Source organism: Arachis hypogaea, chromosome 11, assembly GCF_003086295.3.
Source record: "Arachis hypogaea cultivar Tifrunner chromosome 11, arahy.Tifrunner.gnm2.J5K5, whole genome shotgun sequence".
Classification (NCBI taxonomy): Eukaryota; Viridiplantae; Streptophyta; class Magnoliopsida; order Fabales; family Fabaceae; genus Arachis; species Arachis hypogaea.
In genome coordinates this window covers 82,600,107-82,618,234 of record NC_092046.1, presented here as the reverse complement: position 1 = coordinate 82,618,234, position 18,128 = coordinate 82,600,107, and the positions used below count along the sequence as shown (strand labels likewise).

General features: G+C 33.4%; 2 protein-coding genes across 6 annotated transcripts; one reads left to right on the top strand and one right to left on the bottom strand.

Moving 5' to 3' along the window:
• Positions 1 to 929: 929 nt before the first annotated feature.
• On the top strand, positions 930 to 5,575 carry LOC112722268 (quinolinate synthase, chloroplastic). Its single transcript, XM_025773256.3, has 7 exons — positions 930 to 1,940; positions 2,636 to 2,920; positions 3,119 to 3,337; positions 3,474 to 3,653; positions 3,951 to 4,463; positions 4,599 to 4,760; positions 5,115 to 5,575. Exons 1-7 carry the CDS (start codon positions 1,206 to 1,208, stop codon positions 5,184 to 5,186), a joined length of 2,166 nt encoding a protein of 721 aa, XP_025629041.1. The 5' UTR covers positions 930 to 1,205; the 3' UTR covers positions 5,187 to 5,575.
• A 1,414-nt stretch (positions 5,576 to 6,989) lies between these two features.
• On the bottom strand, positions 6,990 to 10,010 carry LOC112722267 (protein SUPPRESSOR OF QUENCHING 1, chloroplastic). 5 transcript variants are annotated; one of them, XR_003162557.3, is made up of 6 exons: positions 9,263 to 10,010; positions 8,628 to 9,045; positions 8,437 to 8,547; positions 8,123 to 8,205; positions 7,757 to 7,879; positions 6,990 to 7,473 (listed from the first exon to the last, which is right to left on the bottom strand). XR_003162557.3 is itself a non-coding variant. In XM_025773253.3 (6 exons), the coding sequence occupies exons 3-6, from the start codon at positions 8,488 to 8,490 to the stop codon at positions 7,351 to 7,353; spliced, it is 396 nt and encodes a 131-aa protein (XP_025629038.2). In that variant the 5' UTR covers positions 8,491 to 8,547; positions 8,628 to 9,045; positions 9,263 to 10,010; the 3' UTR covers positions 6,990 to 7,350. The 5 variants fall into 5 exon arrangements, 2 of the variants coding, with proteins under 2 accessions (XP_025629038.2, XP_072063097.1); XM_025773253.3 differs by having other exon boundaries at positions 8,123 to 8,218; XR_003162560.3 differs by having other exon boundaries at positions 7,190 to 7,473; positions 7,757 to 8,040.
• Between the last annotated feature and the right edge of the window lie 8,118 nt (positions 10,011 to 18,128).

Genomic DNA, 18,128 nt, shown 5'->3' with positions numbered 1-18,128 from the left:
TTCTATTTGATATGATTTATTGTAATCGAATATTGAATTTTATTTTAACTTTTTGTTTAATATAAGAAATATCTATTTTTTAAAAAATATAGATTTATTTTTTTATTATCTATAAATATCATATAATTATTCTATAAATAAAATGTTTTTGTTCAAAAACGTCTCATATATTTTATTTAAATTCTAAACTGACTTTTTAATTTTTATTGTATTTTATTAAAAAATTATTATTAAATCAACACAACAATTATGTTATATTTATAAAAAATTAGTTATTAAAATTAATTATATGTATAAAATATATGTTAAAAATTAATTAAACATCATATATATTATATAAATGTTAACAAGCTATAACTCAAATGACACAATCTCTTCATATTCACGTAGAGATCTTGAATTCGAGTATTATTTCTAATTTTGGAATATATATATATATAGAGAAAGTCTAGGACCCAACACTTTTATTAAAATTTGGTCTGTATTTAATTAATAAAAAAATAATTTTATACTATTAAATATAATTTTACATCATTAAAAATACTAATAATAACTATACATTACAAAATCTGCTCGCGTACTCGTATAAATATACAGCCGTTGATTATGGTTACTTTAGCTAGTAGTTAATAAATGAAAGAATGAGGCTAATTTTTTTTTGTTATGGAAATAGAAGTGGTGATATATCTTAACATTATAATTTTTGGTGTTTTTCAAAATTGTAGAAAATACACAAATTAGAGGATCGAATTTTTGTATTTCAAATTTTTTAATTTTTTTTAACATAAATCGAACAGTCTGATTTGTATACCTCTAGAAATCGAACGATTCAATTTTTGTATCTCTAATAAATTGAACCGTCTAATTTCTACTTCTCTAATTAAACGATTTCACATTTGAGAATAACACCCTAACAATCCACATTTTTAAGCAACATCACTACCATTCCAATTTAAAAATAAAAAGTTCAAAGAATGAATCCCATAAGAATATGATATTTGGAATTTCATTACCATCTTGAGTCTTGACATTACAATACTCCGAATTTTCCAACTTTTTCCCTTTTCCTTTTTTTAAATCTGAATGTAATTTGATGTCATTTTGTTTGGAAAATTGCACCTACTATTATAGACCTCCAGTTGCCACTCCAATTACATCCAATTCCATTTCCATTCACCTCTGCAAAACCCGAACACCGCCCTCTCATGGATGCTCCTGCAGCCATGGTCATCAACACAACAACCACACCTTTCCCTGCCACTCCCTCGTTCTTCTCAAAGTCCAGACCCGTTTTCACCCTCCTCCAAGCCCACAAACGCAACATACCCTTCTCCAAACCAATCAAATGCACCCACCAAAACCCCTCCAAACCCAACTCTCTCTCATGCTCCGCCTTAATTTCCTTCTCCCCCTCGGAAACTGCCCAGCTCCTCCCTTCCAAGCTCCGCCACCTCTCCCGCGAGTTCCAATCCCTGGCGGAGCCCGTTGAGCGAGTAAAGAGGCTGCTGCACTACGCTGGGCTCATGCCGCAGATGGAAGATTCGGGGCGGGTGGATCGTAACCGGGTGATGGGCTGCACGGCCCGGGTCTGGGTGGAGGTGAGATTGGACGATGAAGGGAAGGTGAGGATGGCGGCGGACAGCGACTCTGAGGTCACGCGGGGGTACTGCGCGTGTCTGGTTTGGGCTCTGAATGGGTCGGAGCCGGAGGTGGTACTGAAGGTGAAGACGGAGGATTTGTTGGGCCTGAACGTGGGCCTGGGGAGTTCAGGGACCGGAAGGTCAAGGGTGAACACGTGGCACAACGTGCTTGTGAGCATGCAGAAGAGGACGAAGCAGTTGGTTGCTGAGAAAGAAGGAAAGGAGCCCTTTGAGCCTTTTCCTTCTTTAGTTGTTTCCGCAGATGGACTCTTTCCGAAAGGGACCTACGCCCAGGCTCAGGTTAGCACTATCTTGCCGTTTTCTGTTACTGCTCCCTAATCTGATTTTCTGACCATTTGTTCGATCGACAAAGTGGTCTTCCACCATTCAAATAACTGGCTTAAGCGGTTTCTGTTATTGATAAGCGGCACCTGATATAATGAGCAGGTAAAACGTTTGTAGAGCTGTTTAGATCAATTCCTCGAATGGTTAGGAATTTTCAAATTCTGGAGTATGGCTTTATCCCTAATCGAACAAATGATGAAGGACGAAAAAGGGGCATTTTCTCTTGATTTTATTGGGTTAGTTGCACAAAATTAACCAGAATGGATAGTAATTTTCTGGAATGTTTTGTTTGTAAAACAGTTTTGTCGAAAGTTTCCATTTTTTTGTCCTTTTCTGAAAGGTCATTGTATCCAAATTTGTCGAAACATTTCATTGATGAAGGTCCCATGTAATCTAATCAACGAGATTTTAAGAGAAAAAGAGAAAACAGGATACCTTTACATCACATCATAATGGCTGCTTCCTCAAAATTGAAAATTCCATATCCCAAATCCATGTAACAGAGAGTGAAAAGGAACTAACTATGAAAAGGGTTTTGTAATGGCCTTATTGGGACTAACCTTTAACTATTTAAATAACACTTATTATATCTCTTAATAATATTGGCATCATATTATTAAACTCCTAATTTCCTTCTAGCTTTCCTTCAGGCCAAATACCTGTTCCCGAATGAGTCACAAGTCAATGAACTAGTTAAAGTGCTAAAGGAGAAGAAAATTGGCGTGGTTGCACATTTTTACATGGATCCTGAAGTGCAGGGCATCCTAACTGCTGCTCAGAAGCAGTGGCCACATATCTATATATCTGATTCTCTGGTAATGGCAGATACAGCGGTCAAAATGGCAAAAGCCGGATGCCAATTCATAACAGTCCTAGGTGTGGATTTTATGTCTGAAAATGTTCGAGCCATCCTTGATCAAGCTGGTTATAATGAGGTATGCCTTTCTCTGCCTACTTATCTTTGAACATTTGCCAATTGCCATCAGCAGGCATAATACATGATGATAGGTGAAGCATGTGTAGGAGCCGCTGATTGCTACAAAATTTTCCCTTATGACATGAATTGAATGCGGTAGTAAACTTCAATGTTCATGTTAGTTCATCGTCCTTACTATTTGTCTAATTATATGCAGGTTGGTGTCTATAGGATGTCAAATGAGCGTATCGGCTGCTCTCTGGCTGATGCTGCAGCTACTCCTGTATATATGGAGTATCTTCAGGCAGCTTCTAACTCTGCTCCTTCTTTGCATGTTATATACATTAACACCAAGTTGGAGACAAAGGCATATGCGCATGAGCTTGTACCAACAATAACCTGTACTTCATCAAATGTTGTCCAAACTATTCTACAGGTTGGTCAGATGCAAATTTACCTTTGGCTTGGTAATGGTCATGTCGATGCATCATGTGATGAGCACCAGGCCACTTAAGTCCCTTAATATTTTTTTTCCTTCTTAAATTGACATTTTGGTCTCCCCTTTGGCACAGGCATTTGCTCAAGTGCCGGATTTGAGTGTATGGTATGGGCCTGATTCATACATGGGTGCAAATATCAAAGAATTGTTCCTGCAGATGACACACATGACTGATGAAGAGATTGCAGCGATACATCCTGAGCATAGTCTTGACTCTATTAGATCATTACTTCCACGACTTCACTATTTTCAGGTAAATAAGATGTTTTATCCTCCCTGTCCAAAAAAGAAAAGAAAAGAAAAAAGATGTTTTATCCTTGTAGGCACAATTGCTAGGGATAGAGAGTGACAATGCAAAACCATTAGAAAAGATTTGGATAAGGGTTTCATTGTAGATGCCGTTTATAATAAAATATTGTGATGTATGATCCTTGTAACTAATTATACCTTGTGGAATAAATCTTGGTGGTGGTTGATTTTCTATTTTGTGAGCTAGTACTATCAATCTATAGCTCATTCATGACCAAATACTCTTTTCCCATGGTGTCAGGATGGAACATGCATTGTTCACCATTTATTTGGCCATGAGGTTGTAGAGAAGATAAAGGAAATGTATTGTGATGCATTCCTTACTGCTCATCTTGAGGTACCTGGAGAGATGTTTTCATTGGCAATGGAAGCGAAACGAAGGGGAATGGGTGTAGTAGGCTCCACCCAGAACATATTGGATTTCATAAAAGACAGGGTTCAAGAATCATTGGATAGAAACATCGATGATCATCTTCAATTTGTTCTTGGGACAGAATCAGGGATGATAACTTCAATTGTTGCTGCCGTCCGTAGTTTGTTGGATCCTACAAAGTCCTCTTCACAGGGATCAAAAGTTACCGTTGAAATTGTCTTTCCAGTTTCATCGGACTCAATCTCAAGCACATCATCAAATTCACCTTCAAGTCCTCATTCTGTTCAATTGGGTGATATCACACTTCCTGTTGTACCAGGAGTAGCTAGTGGAGAGGGTTGTTCCATTCATGGTGGCTGTGCATCTTGTCCATACATGAAGGTATAATTTGTCGCTCAGTTTAGACGAATCAATGAGCAATGCCTTGTGATTTGTCACTGGACTACAACTACAAGTAATTAAGTCCTCCAAATTTTATTCTTTGAAGATGTTGCTTAATTGCTTGTTTAACTCCAGATGAATTCTCTTGACTCGCTTCTGAAAGTTTGCCATCACCTACCGGACAAAGAAAATAAACTCGCTGAGTACAATGCAGAGCGATTTAAGTTGCAGACTCCGAACGGCAAATCAGTGGCAGATGTCGGATGTGAACCAATCTTGCACATGAGGAACTTCCAGGTTAGTTTGGTATAGATTCTTTTATAGGTGCAGGCTATGGTGTCTGGTTACAGTGGCTATGTTGACTACCCAATTTTAGTAACACTTAACAAGTGTTGCTAAAGTCAAAGTAATGTTTTTTTATTATTTAACAATGTTTTTTAATTTGACAAATAAAAATTAAAAAAGTGCTACGAAATTGAAACAAGTATAAATTTAATTTTAGCAACACTTTCTAAGTGTTGCTAAAGTTTTTTAGCTATTGTAGGCTTGTAGCCACCGTAAACATAGACACCTTGGACTCCACCTCTTTTATATATGCATATTGAGGTGATTTCAATGCGTTGTTATGTTAACTTTTGCATACTTGCACAGGCTGCTAAAAAGCTTCCAGAGAAGTTAGTTGATCAGATTCTTCATCTCCAAGATAATGGAAGGTCGATGTGAACAAGTTTCTTAGGAGAAGGATTTGATGTGGATACAGAAGCATGTGCTGCTGCACTCAAACAAATCAAAGTTGCATTTAAACACACTCATAGATCTGTGCAAGGCCTTTTATTTTATCATGGTAATCGTTAATACAAGCTTACAACCAGATTTTGTTGTATGGTGCTCTTTACTCAATTTTTTAGAATACTATAATATAGTTTGGGATAAGATATAATGAAATAGCATTTTTGGCTTATACCCCATTCTTAATAATGTAATAATGTACAGTACCTTGCCCACAGTAATTTTTTCAGGGAGGAGATTGTAATTCTGTTGCAGGAAGAAGATTATATAGAATTATAGATCAAGTTTAATTTGATACATTTATGACATGAGGATTCAACATACATGTTTTTCTTCTGAGTTTGATATGGATAATAAAAAATGTTATGTACACACTAAAAATTAATTATTAAATTAGTTATTATATATTTTAATTATTAAATTAGTTATTATATATTTGTATATAAATATATGTGGTGTTTAATTCATTTTTAATATGTTTTTTGTATTTTGATATATATTTTATAAGAGTGGCTGATTTGATAATTAATTTTTGATGTACCCTTAATATAATCGTTAAATAATTTAGGCATAGTGTCTTTTTTATTGAGTTTTTTTGTAACACAGAAGTATCTAGAAGTTGTGTTGATATCTAGCTTCTGCATGTAACAAAAACTTGAGGTTTCTAAAATTTAGAAAGGAAAAAAAAAAGGAAAAAAAAAAAAAGGAAAAGTATGTTGTGTACAAGCTCTGAATTTAAATTTGTTTTCTAGTCTTTATTCTCTATTTCAATTTTAAATAAAATAATCATGTAGTATTACTATTCCATGATATTTGGAAATTATTTTTTTTAAATAAAAGAATTAATAAAAAAATTAATTTTTTTTTTAAATTAAAATAATAAAACTCAATAAGAATTTATAAATTGAATGAGAATCTAAATTCGGTATATTTGGATGTGTGGCCTTCAGGAATCAAAATTAATAAAAGAATGTATATGTGAGATGTATAGATATGTTTATTGGCTTTGTCTTTGGTGGGAAAAGTATTTTTCTGACCTTGATGGATCAAGTAAAAAGACGCTAATTCAATGGATAGGATTGCATCTGTATAACAAGTGTTAGAAATTCTAAGTTTGACCCAAAATTTAATGAATTTGTAGACCGGTTCACTATGATTTAGTTAGACCAACTATTTAAAGATTGGTTTTTTTGAAAAAATTGTTTTTTTTTACGAACTATTTTTTTTTTTTTGTAATATGGGTTCAAAATAATGTAATACAAATTCATACTCCCAAAACAGCCTTAATTACTACCTATATTTTAATGATCAAACAATATTTTAATCAAATACATATTTTCCTGTACAATTCATCTTTCGTATTGAAATGTGATTTTTTTTCTGAAAAAATTTGAAAGAAATGAAAAAGAGTTTATAATAAATCTCAAGTGATTTAATTTATCATTTCTAATAGGAACAATAATACATATTATAAAAAAAATTAGAATAATAAACAATACACAAAAATTACAATAATAAATTTTATAATATCAAACAAAAAATATTCTATAATTATTTTAATATTCTCAATGTTTTTTATTTAATATTATTTTAGACGATAACATTTTATTACTTATGACTCTATTATGTATGATTAATTTTTTATTTATTTTGTCATTTTTAATAAAATCAATAATTCATATTATAACAAAATTATAATAAAAAATTTAAATAAAAAATCAAATATAAAAGAAAGTATTAAAAATGATAAAAAAATTATGGAGAAAATTATTAAAACCAATAATAACCAGTAACAAACCTAAACACACGTTAAGTGCGTAAAAGCTACAGTTTCATATGCGTCAAGTGAACGCACTTTTAGAATATAAAATTATGTCTACGTTCAGAGAAAAAAAGTTGCCAAACATAAACTCACCCTTAATAGTAATAGCGTATCAAAAACTATAGTCTCTTGTTTGAACAGAATGAGTATATCAGGTAACGAAATTCCTAAAAATTTATATACCAACATAATCCACAAAATACTAGTTTGATTAATAAAAAAAAGAATAGCAAGATTGATTAGCTTATCGAATCCTCTGTCTCCTCTATATCTCCATTAAATTTCAAGTACTATCACCAATTTGTTAAAGGTGACATCATAAAATGAATCATCCTGCAGACCTTGCTCCCAACTACTACCAATTTGTACAATGAAGTTCCCATCAAGGTCAGTAACCACCTGAATACATTTTGGGATTTGAGGTTTAATTTGAAGTTAAGGGAGAGAGAGAGAAACAGAGATAGAGATAGAAATAAAAAACATGTTGTTGAGGATATCAATTGCTAACATTAGTGCTGCCTCCACAAAATCATCAAGATCCTTTCCAAAACAGGAACAATGTAAAACTTTTTTAAATCACCACACTGTAATAAGCTTAATAGCTATAACAAGAATGACTACAAGTATCAGTATATCTCAAAATTATATTTCATTAATTCAACATATCAATTTGAATCAGTACCTTCTTGTGACCTTCTCCAGCAAGTTGTGCTAGGAGCTTACTATTGGGGCCAACGACAGCAAATGTTGGCCATGAATTTATGCCTAACTTGCGCCAAAGATACATGTCACTATCATTCACAACCTACAAATGAGTCAAAATAGAAATTTGATAGAACAAGTTTTGTTAATCATGTGTTCAGGAGTCCTAAAGCATTAAAATTAACAGTAGTGCAACAATAAAACAAAATAGGAGCAGAATAACCATGATATATCAGTTCTTCATAAGCAGAAGAGGATAAAGACCTGATAATATTTAAAAATGTTAAATTTCAAGTAAAAGAATATGGACTTTGAAATACTAATTGAATTCCAACTTTTGTCGTACCGGATGAATGATATCATAGCGTAGAACTGCATTACGAATGGCTTCAGAATCTTTCTCATTATCAAACTTCGCAGAATGAACACCTACAACAATGAACTGGATATATAAAGCATACATAAAATTATAACCTCATGTTTTCAATGTCAATAATGACTGGCCACCTTCATGCAGAAGAAAACTGAACAAACAGAGAAAATTTTAAGCTCATATCATGAAGTGCTTTTAAATTAGTCTAGAAAAATTTTATAAAGCAGAAACACAAATGCAACATTTTATATCCAAAATATAGAAAAATGAAATTTAAAATAAATTACCGGCATATCTTTGTATTTCTTCTCCAAAAACTCTAGGCCTGGTAAGACATGCATACAGTTTATACAACAATAAGTCCAGAAATCTAAGACAACAACTTTTCCTTTTAGATCCTGTCAAAAGATAGAACCACAATCCAATGAGTTATTGCAAATATTTTATTCGGATTATAACACAAGCTGAAGAAAGGTACCCTGCGAAATTGTAGTGGAGCTGTATTCAGCCAATCAAGTTTCGATGAAAATTCTGAAACAATCTGAGTGTTTCCCCTTGAACAGTAAAAGGAAATTAACGACAAATATTAAATTAGAACTTCTCATTTACAAGCCACAGTTGCTCACTCATGGGCTAAATGCCAAAACTTCAACATTCAATCTCCACTTCTTTTTCCAAATAAGGAGATTTAAACATTATCTGTGATAAAAATTTTACAACAAACTCCCAAGACTACATACTATATCCAACAGAGCCTCCACTGAAATTTTCAGTACTGACAATATTCTTTTCTGTATAATTTTCTCCAGAGCCTCCAGCTCAATGAACCTCCTCTCTGGCCTGTGAAAAAGCTGTTCACAGTAAAATTTATGTCACTTCTTGAAATCATCCTTCATCTACAATCATTTGAACCAAGTTAGATACATAAATAATTTATCAAAAGCCTAGAAACCAACAAAGAGATCAGACTAAAATTTTGAGCTACTTGAATGTTTAAGAAATTAGATTCTAAACTTTAAAGTAAGCACAAAAAAACAAAGAAACATGAGTGATAGAAAATTAGGAATTTAAAAACCCTAAATTGAGGAAAAATGTGAAAAGATGTAAAAAGACCTAATATGCACTGATGCATGAACTTGGCCATGCCGGACTTGAAGACGAGAATATGGAGGCGGCACTCGAGGAAGTTCTTAACAGAGAGAGAGAGAGAGAGAGAGAGAGAGAGAGAGAGAGAGAGAGAGAGAGAGAGAGAGAGAGAGAGAGAGAGAGAGAGAGAGAGAGAGAGAGAGAGAGAGAGAGAGAGAGAGAGAGAGAGGATATAATCAAGCTTGTTCTGCGTCTCGTCAAAGAGGTCGTAATGAAACATCCTCAGAGGCTTGGGCATTGCGACCAGATCTGGAGAGGCGATGAACTGCGGTGGCAACGGCAGGACGATGGCGAGGCGAGTTCTCTCTCCTCTCTGAATCTCTCTGTTTTGCTCTTCTCTCAGATCTCCTCAGTCAGTGACACTGAATCTGCGCCCAAACTGTGCTCCGAGTGCTTCACATCCGCTGGAGCAAAAGCAGAACAAGAGGAGAACTTGTCGGGGAAGACGACGCGGCGATGATACCGTGCAGATCTCCTCCACCATGACGCGCCATTGGTACTTTCTTGTAATAAAAAATTCTAAAATTTTTTTAAATTTCTCTCAATCGTTATTCTACTTTATTTATGAACCAACCCATACATTTTTTTATAACTTGGTCCTTCAAGGTTCAGATTATTCTTTATCCACCGAAAAAAGTTAAAGTTCCATGTTTATTTATTCATGTTTCCTCTAACTGATTGGGAATCCTATTCACTGAATTGATTCCATGAGACCAAGACAAATTGGTGAACAAATCGGAATATATATCATAACCGTGACCGATGCAGACAAATAAAATCTATGAGGAAAATAATATAAAAGTTGGAGATCACCGCCAAAGTAGTGTGACTAATATTAAAACCAGCCAATGAATAAAAGTTATCACAAACTCAACTTGTAATGTCCTGTCCCATGCAGAATCTCCATAAGTCCACAACTTTTATTTGAGGAATATATGACTTTCAAGTGGTGGATCATCAGATTTTTTAAAAAAGTTTCAATCATCATTGTAATCGAGAGATCCCATAGCTACTATGGTATTATTGACAGAATAATAATAATAGGCAGTTTTAATTTATTCATTTAGCATTTTCTTAATATTTAAATAAGTAAAATTTATATTTTGAAAACATAAACAATATAAAAATTCAAAAGTTCTATTTAGAAATTAAAAAAATAACTAAAAAAATGAATTAAGATTTTTAATTATTTTTTTTGTTGCAAACATAAAACCTTAATATTGAGGTTTAATTACTTTGTTGGTCTCTATAATTTTGCGAAAATTTTAATTAGGTCCCTATATGTTTTTTTAATTGGGTTCTTGCACCAAATTTTTTTTCAATTAGGTCTCTCTTGATAGTAATTGGCTTAATTGTATAGGCAGGGACTTAAATAAAAGGAAAAAGAAGTCTTGAGACTCAATTAAAAAAAAAAATTTGGTGCAAGGACTCAATTAAAAGGAAAAAAAGTATAGAGACCTAATTAAAAATTTCGCAAAACTATAGGAACCAATAGAGTAATTAAACCTAATATTAACTACTATCACTGCTACACACACGCTACTTACCTAAGACGCTATCAACAGAAGTTGTGGAGGCGGAGGTTACCGATGGCTTGACCACGAAGGCGTCGATAAAATAAAAAAAAATTATTTTTTTCAAATATTAAGTTTATCAATAGGCAAGTAGTCAACAAAATTTGACGCCATCTTGACACTAGTAGATGCATAAATATATTACCAACGTAAGTGGTTACCTACGATATGGTCGTGAGTAAATAACTAATACTAAAATTTTTGAAATAAGTTTATTAACGGCGAAAAATTATTTTATTTAAAAAATAATTTAATTATTAAATACCGATGGCCGAGCTTTTAGTAAAGGACATTAAATATTTATTTAAATTTATAACGAGAAATAAATTATTTTTCTGTACGCCAACCTTATTATTGACTCACTATTGGTAAACCGTTGGTAAAATTCCATTAATAAAATGGTGCATTTTGACGCCGTCAATATACAATTTTATCGACGACTTAAGCGATCGAATTTAAAACGGAACCCATTCCCTCTCCCCCTCATTTCAAAAACCTCCCTTTTCTCTTTACTTTCTCACTCTCACTCAATGAATTTTCTCTCTAAGTCTTTCTCTCTTTAGAATTTTGATTAATATTTCATCATTGCCATTGTATTTGTGGTGAGTTTTTCTTTAATTTAATCGATTTAATTTTTTCAATTATTTTTCAGTGTCCCATTTTTTTATACTTTGAGTTTGACCTCTAATTCAATTTTGATTTTTTGCAAATTTCTGGTGTCTGACGGGAACTTTGGCAAATGCACCAAATTGATTCAAGTGATATTACAACGAGTGGGTATCATTCTCACGAGAATTAAAGGATTGAACAAACAATGTCTAATTGAAATTCTAATTAGATTAACGAACTTTTGTAAGAGGAAGAATCGAACTTAAAGCAATATCAATAAAAACTGAGCAATGATGAGATGGATTGATAGTGGATGAAGATGTTATGGGTTCATAGATGTTTAATTCTCAGAAAAAGAAACATTTATGTTTATTACCTTAATTCATACAAATATATTTTCACGATAAATTATATATAATCAAATCCCAATCCCTTGATGATTTAATTTCTCTCATCTTAACCAATAGCCAATTTTTTGGTCAATTAATTAACATTAAGAGGATTAAAGTGCAATTTTGATTTAATGTCATATAACGTTTAAAGCTATTCCTAGTCAATTGAAAAGTTACGAGAATGAGTTTCAAGCTAATCCTAATAATAACTTTCCGAGCATAATAAAGAAAGCCAAGACAGACTAGAGATATTTTCCAATACCTTTAATAATTTAGATAAAACGAAACTCAAGCTCTTAAAATTATCAATGCACAAATCAACAAAAAGAACAATCATTATCAATTCATAAAACTAAACAGATCAGAGCTCCTAATCCTAACACAAAGGAAATAGTGACTCATGGAGACAAACAAAACAAAAGATGAAATATGCTAATGAATGATGGATGCTAAGACTATTAGTCTCCAGCTTATTTATAATCTAAATCTTAACCTAATGTTTAAATTTAAACCAAACCTAATATTATCTTTTTTAGAAGGACAAGATAAACTAAACACAATCTTAAATCTAAACTAACTGAAATCGAATATTAAATTTTTGGAGTGTGTGGACCGTGTAAAATGTCTATTGTTGCTGAAGGAAGACTGGGTTTGAGTGTATGGGCGCTGGGTGCTGGCCCGTTGTGCTAGGCACCAGGGCTTCTTTGGTTGGTCTTGATCATGGGCGCTAAGTGCAAATTGTGTTGCTCATCATGGGCGCTGGAAAGTTTTTTCTTTGTTCTTCGAAGACATTACGCGTCAAGGTTAGGCACTTGGTGCTAGGGCCCTTGGGTGTGAGAAAATCTTGAGTGCTGAGGAGTTGGCATTGGGCGCAGGGGGATTGGCACTGGGTGCCAATTTTGGGTGCTTAGGTGCACACCCTTAATATTTTTGGGCACTAGGCACCCACCTTTGACATTTTTTGGCTCCGGGTGCCCACATTTGATGGCTTCATGAGTGCTAGGCGCAAGTGGGTTAGCGTTGGGCGTCCCACCTTCCGTGATTATTTTTGACTTTTCTTCTCGTCATCTAAATTTTCTTGAAAATATCCTAAATACACAACAAGTCTAACACTACTCCAAATAAAATAGATTAGCTGTGAAAACCTCAATTATCCTAAGAAAATTACTAATTTTTATTAAAATAAATACTAAAATAAACTAGTAAAGATGTCAAGGTATTACAACAATAAACTTAAAACTTTTCTTATTCCCAAGAAACAAAAAGAACAGAGATTATCTTAGTGATGGGAATTGAAGAATTATTTCATGAAATCTAGTTCTGATATGCGATTAAGTTTTTAGTGGTTTATGTGATCACATATGGCCTTCCATTAGTCCCATGATCCTATAAATTATAACTATGAATATTTAAGAATCTAATGTGGATGATATTATAGATATCTTTTTTATAGTTTTTAATCATGAACTCGCTTTTCCTTTTCAGCTCTTGTGATTGTAATATTCAACACTTTTTTCTTAATCAGGGGGAGATACTTGCACTTTAACTCTAAATATTTTGTCTCAAGACAACTCTTTAGTATAGATTTTCAATCGATATTCCCAAACCAGTTAGCTCAAGGTATCGGATAATAAAGCACCTCTCTTATTTACTCACTCAAGTCCCTCCTTGACACAATAACACCACAAGCACATAACTAGGGATATCTTTTAATCTTTTTATCCCATATATCCCAGACATTGGTGCTTAGAGTCTCTGGACTCTCAATATTTTGTCTTAAAGTAACTCTTTAGTATAGATTTTCAATTGATACTCTCGAACTAGTTGGTTCAAGGTATCAGGTGATAAAGTACCCATCGAATTTACTCATCCAAGTCTCTCCTTGACAGAATAACACCAAAAGCACGTAACTAGAAATTTTTTTTATCTTATGGATCCTAGACATGATATTCCAACCCTTGGTTATTTTTCTTTTTCTTTTTCCCTTTTTTTTATTTTTTATTTGTTTTTTTACATTCACAATTCTTATCATTCTAAATGCATTATGGTTTTAGACTTTTTTAAGGATATCTATAATAATTTTCTAGATCTTGTTCTCAAATTTGACACATACTGAACCCATTATGTAATCACATCTTTTTTCACCTCACCCACATTTTTCTTAATCTTATTTAACATTTTTTTATTTTTTTCAATTACTTCAGTAGATATTCTCTGATGCATACAAATTTTGGACAAAAATAATAAAACAAAATTAAATAAATTAAAGCCTAAACAAATGAAAACAAAAGAAAAAAAATTGAAAACACAAAAATATCATACACACCGTGCAAAAGAAAACAAAGTAGTAAAAGACATATGACTAGTAACAGAGAATGAAAAACCTCAATAAAATCACTTCTTGTGAGCTTTTCAATCCTCATCTTCATCAGTCTCTTGGGCCTCTTCTTCTTCTGACCATGCAACAACAAAAAATAGACTAATAAAATTAGAATCCAGGAAAAACTATGAGCAGAAAATCAATGGCTTTTAAGGAGTTGGGCGCCAATCATGGGCGCTGGGTGCCATGCAATATAAGGAGCTTCGTTGGCATTAGGCGGAACCCACTGGCAGTGGACACCCCTCCTTGGTCCAACATCGCAGGCACTGGGCGCCAGTCATGGCGCTGGGTTCCAAGCATGGGCGTTGGGCGCCATGCATTTTAATTGTTTAGTTTGTTCATTGGAGCTGGAGCTGGGCGTCATGCATCGTAACGAGCTCAGCTAGTTGGTGTTGGGCGCCAACCCTTGGCACTAGGCACTATGCCTTTCCTTCTTCATGGGTGCTGGGCGTCAGTGTTGGGCGTTGAGCACCCCTGCTAGTTTTTATGGATCTTGACACATCAATAAAGAAATAAAAATTAACTAAATAAGCAAAAGGATACTAAGTGATTGGATTTTCTCCCAATAAGCCGTTCTTTTAACATCACTAGCTTGACTTTTAGCACTTTCTAGGATAGAAGTTAGACCAATTTTTGTCGGTCTATTTTCTCTCGAAGATAGTGCTTTAGTCTCTACCCATTCACCGTGAATTTTCTTCCTGTGTTTTCTTCCATTACCTATATATGTCCATAAGGAGACACTTTACTCACCACAAAAGATCCAGGCCACCTTGTCTTGAGTTTTTAGAAAATAACTTCAACCGTGAATTAAACAACAAGACCTTCTGCCCCGGTTCAAAATTTCTTGAGATGATTCTTTTGTCATGCTATCTTTTTGTTCTCTCCTTGTATAGCTGAGCATTGTCATATGCCTCACTCGTAAACTCATCAAGTTCATTGAGTTGTAGCAGTCCTCTTTCACTTAAAGCTTTGGCATTAAAATTCAAGAATTTGTTCGCCTAATATGCTCTATGCTCCAATTCAACAGGTAGATGGCAAGTTTTACCATAAACTAGTTGATATGGTGACATGCTGATTGGGATTTTGAAGGCTGTTTTATAGGCTCCGAGTGTAAGACCTTGAATTTTTGAAAATTAAATAATGAGATATTTATGATTTATTATATTTATTTATGATTTATTTTTAGAAAATTATGGGCAAGGACGATGGTTAATCCCGCTTGTTTTGGTTTTCTGGATAAGAACGGTGGTTAATCCTGCTTGCTTGAAATTTACTGCAATGGCAAGGACGGTGGTTAATCCCGCTTGCACATTGACTAATATTTGTTTCGGACAAGGACTCTTGGTTAATCTCGCTTGTTCGAGGCACCCGGTAAGGATAATGGTGAATCCGGCTTACTCATAGACTAATGTAATAGGCAAGGACGGTAGTTAATCTCGCTTGTGTGTTCCAGGCAAGGATGGTTGGTGAATCTCGCTTGCTTGTGGAACCTATGGGTAAGGACACTTGGTTAATCCTGCTTACTCATGTCGGGTTCTGGAAATAAAACCGACGCGTGAGCTCATGGCTAGTAGGGCAGGCATGCATCATTCGCATTTGTGTGTATGATTGGGTGTGCATCTTGTATTTTGGTTTGCCTTGTTGAATAATTCTATTTATATGCTATTTGAGCTACTTGATTTATCTGTTATCTCTATTTGTGTATTCCTTGTATTGTTTTGTATGTGTTTGAATAACTGAGATATCCCTTATGTTGGTGATGGTGACACTAAGGGTTGTTCTTGATATGATGTAGTGATTGGATATTTGTGAAAAACTGAGAATAAATAGATAGATTAGAATCCCTTAGGCAAATTGTCATTTTCTGGTTTACGAGAATCCTAGGCTCGGATCAATGAAACTTTGAAAATTAAGATTTCTAAGAGAGTTCCTATTACCTTATATTGTATCAATTCGGAACTTTTACCCTACTGAGAACTCGGTGGTTTGGATTCTCACCCATATATATTTCTATTTTTCAGATGCAAGTCCCAACGCTCCTCAGTGAGCAGGAGTTTTATCTGGAAGATGGCAAAAGAGACTTTTTGTTTCTGTTTTGGTTCTAGATTCTCTCCTTGTTTTGGAAAAACTCATATAATATATTCATTTTGAAAACTTGCCTTTAGAGACTTTTGATGTATATGTGGAGAGATATGTTATGTATATCAAACTATTTTACTGTTGTAACTCTAGCCGGCCTAATCTTCGTGGGTCGATACTAGTAAATATTTATATATACTTATATATGTCTCTTGATCCTTATTCTTTCTTTAAACTTTTAATTATCTACTTTTCCGACGCACTTATGTATGTTATCGAGTGTGAACGATTGGTGAATTATCTTTTTATCTGGGGTTTAAATCCCTTCACAGGCTTTTATTTTAATATCTCCTTCTATACATAAGTATTTATATCTCAGCCTTGTGTCATAGCACCAAACCCTCATTGAATTATGACTTAAGCATAAGGCTATTAAAGGGTAGGCTGTTACAGTTGTCGTCAGGGAGGGTCACTAGAGCTGCTGATGCTCCATTCTCTTGTTTTCTCTAGTAAGACTGATTATGTTTTTTCTTGTCTTGCCATAATGCTCCATTAATTGACTATGTCCTAACCTACTTGATGTTTCTTTACGCCTTTGCTTAGCCTTAAACTATCGTGAGCTGTTGGATTAGTCGCTGTTGTGCTATCCTAACTGCCTCATGTTGCTTTTGTTTTGCTAGAGCTATTGTTGTTGCAGGTTATAATAATAAGGCTTACTGCATTTTTGGATTTCTATGGGGTTTCGGCTAATCGAGGTAGGAGATGTTTGTTTTTCAAATTCGGAATGCTTTGAAAGTTTAGAAAATATGTGCATTTGAGTTGATGATTGTTTTATGGCTTGCTTATCTTTATCAAAGTTTGATTAATTAAGCTTTGATAATTTATGATTTTTTTTGTAATTGAATAAAGTTGATAACAGTTTAAAAAAGGATTAAATGCTCTAATAATAAAATTAATTAGTAACAATGCTTAAACCCTCTTCGTGAGCAGATTAGTATTTGGACAAATTATTTGTTGTCCTAATGTGTAAAAATTTAATTACTTAAAGATAAATTAAGATAAGAAAATAAATACACTGATATTAGAAATTTGGTTTGTATATGTTGAGAAATTCTTTGGTATTGGAAAGATTGAGAAGGATTTGAGAGATGTTTGGTTTGGATGGAACCTTTGAAGGGTAGAAAAATTTGAGTTTTAGGGGAGATTCTGCCAAAATATTTATAAAATTTTAAACGAAATTGAATAACAAGAATGAGAAGAATTATTGTCTCTTTCATAAAGACTAGAGATTTTCTCTTGGATTTTAATTTAATTAATTCTAATTAAGGAGTTATATTTTGAGGATTTTTATTGAATTTAAAGTAATGGATAATTAAAAATGAACTTAAAGTGGAATTGAAGTTAGTTTGGAAACTTGGTTTAATAAAAATGAGTTTTTATGGTTGTGATTGATTTGGTAAAATTGATTGGTGAGTTAAACTTACTTGATTAACAACGAAAAAAATAAATAAGTAATTAAAGTTAACTTGAAAAGAGATTTATTTAATTAAATATTTAAAAAATTAATTAATTATCAACTCAAGGATTTGGGAATAAGAAGTGTGAGTATGAGGTTTTAATACAATTAAGCCTAAGAGTTTAGAGAAAGAGAGTTATTTAAAGAATGTGATAATAAAAGTGTGATTTTTAAGAATTATAAGATAAATGTTAAGGGTCTTTAGGTCTATTCTAAGTTGAACTTGAGGATTATAAAAGCTTGGTTTGTTAGCCCCTAAAGTGAATAATTAAACAATGATGTG

Excerpts from the sequence above, each read along its gene's own strand:
- LOC112722267 (XM_025773253.3), bottom strand. The coding sequence starts at position 8,490 with ATGCATGTCTTACCAGGCCTAGAGTTTTTGGAGAAGAAATACAAAGAT. Across the intron at positions 8,219-8,436 it reads AGAAATACAAAGATATGCCG|TTCATTGTTGTAGGTGTTCA; the intron begins GTAATTTATTTT and ends TTATATATCCAG. Across the intron at positions 7,880-8,122 it reads GCTATGATATCATTCATCCG|GTTGTGAATGATAGTGACAT; the intron begins GTACGACAAAAG and ends ACTCATTTGTAG.
- LOC112722268 (XM_025773256.3), top strand. The coding sequence starts at position 1,206 with ATGGATGCTCCTGCAGCCATGGTCATCAACACAACAACCACACCTTTC. Across the intron at positions 2,921-3,118 it reads ATCAAGCTGGTTATAATGAG|GTTGGTGTCTATAGGATGTC; the intron begins GTATGCCTTTCT and ends AATTATATGCAG. Across the intron at positions 3,654-3,950 it reads CACGACTTCACTATTTTCAG|GATGGAACATGCATTGTTCA; the intron begins GTAAATAAGATG and ends CCATGGTGTCAG.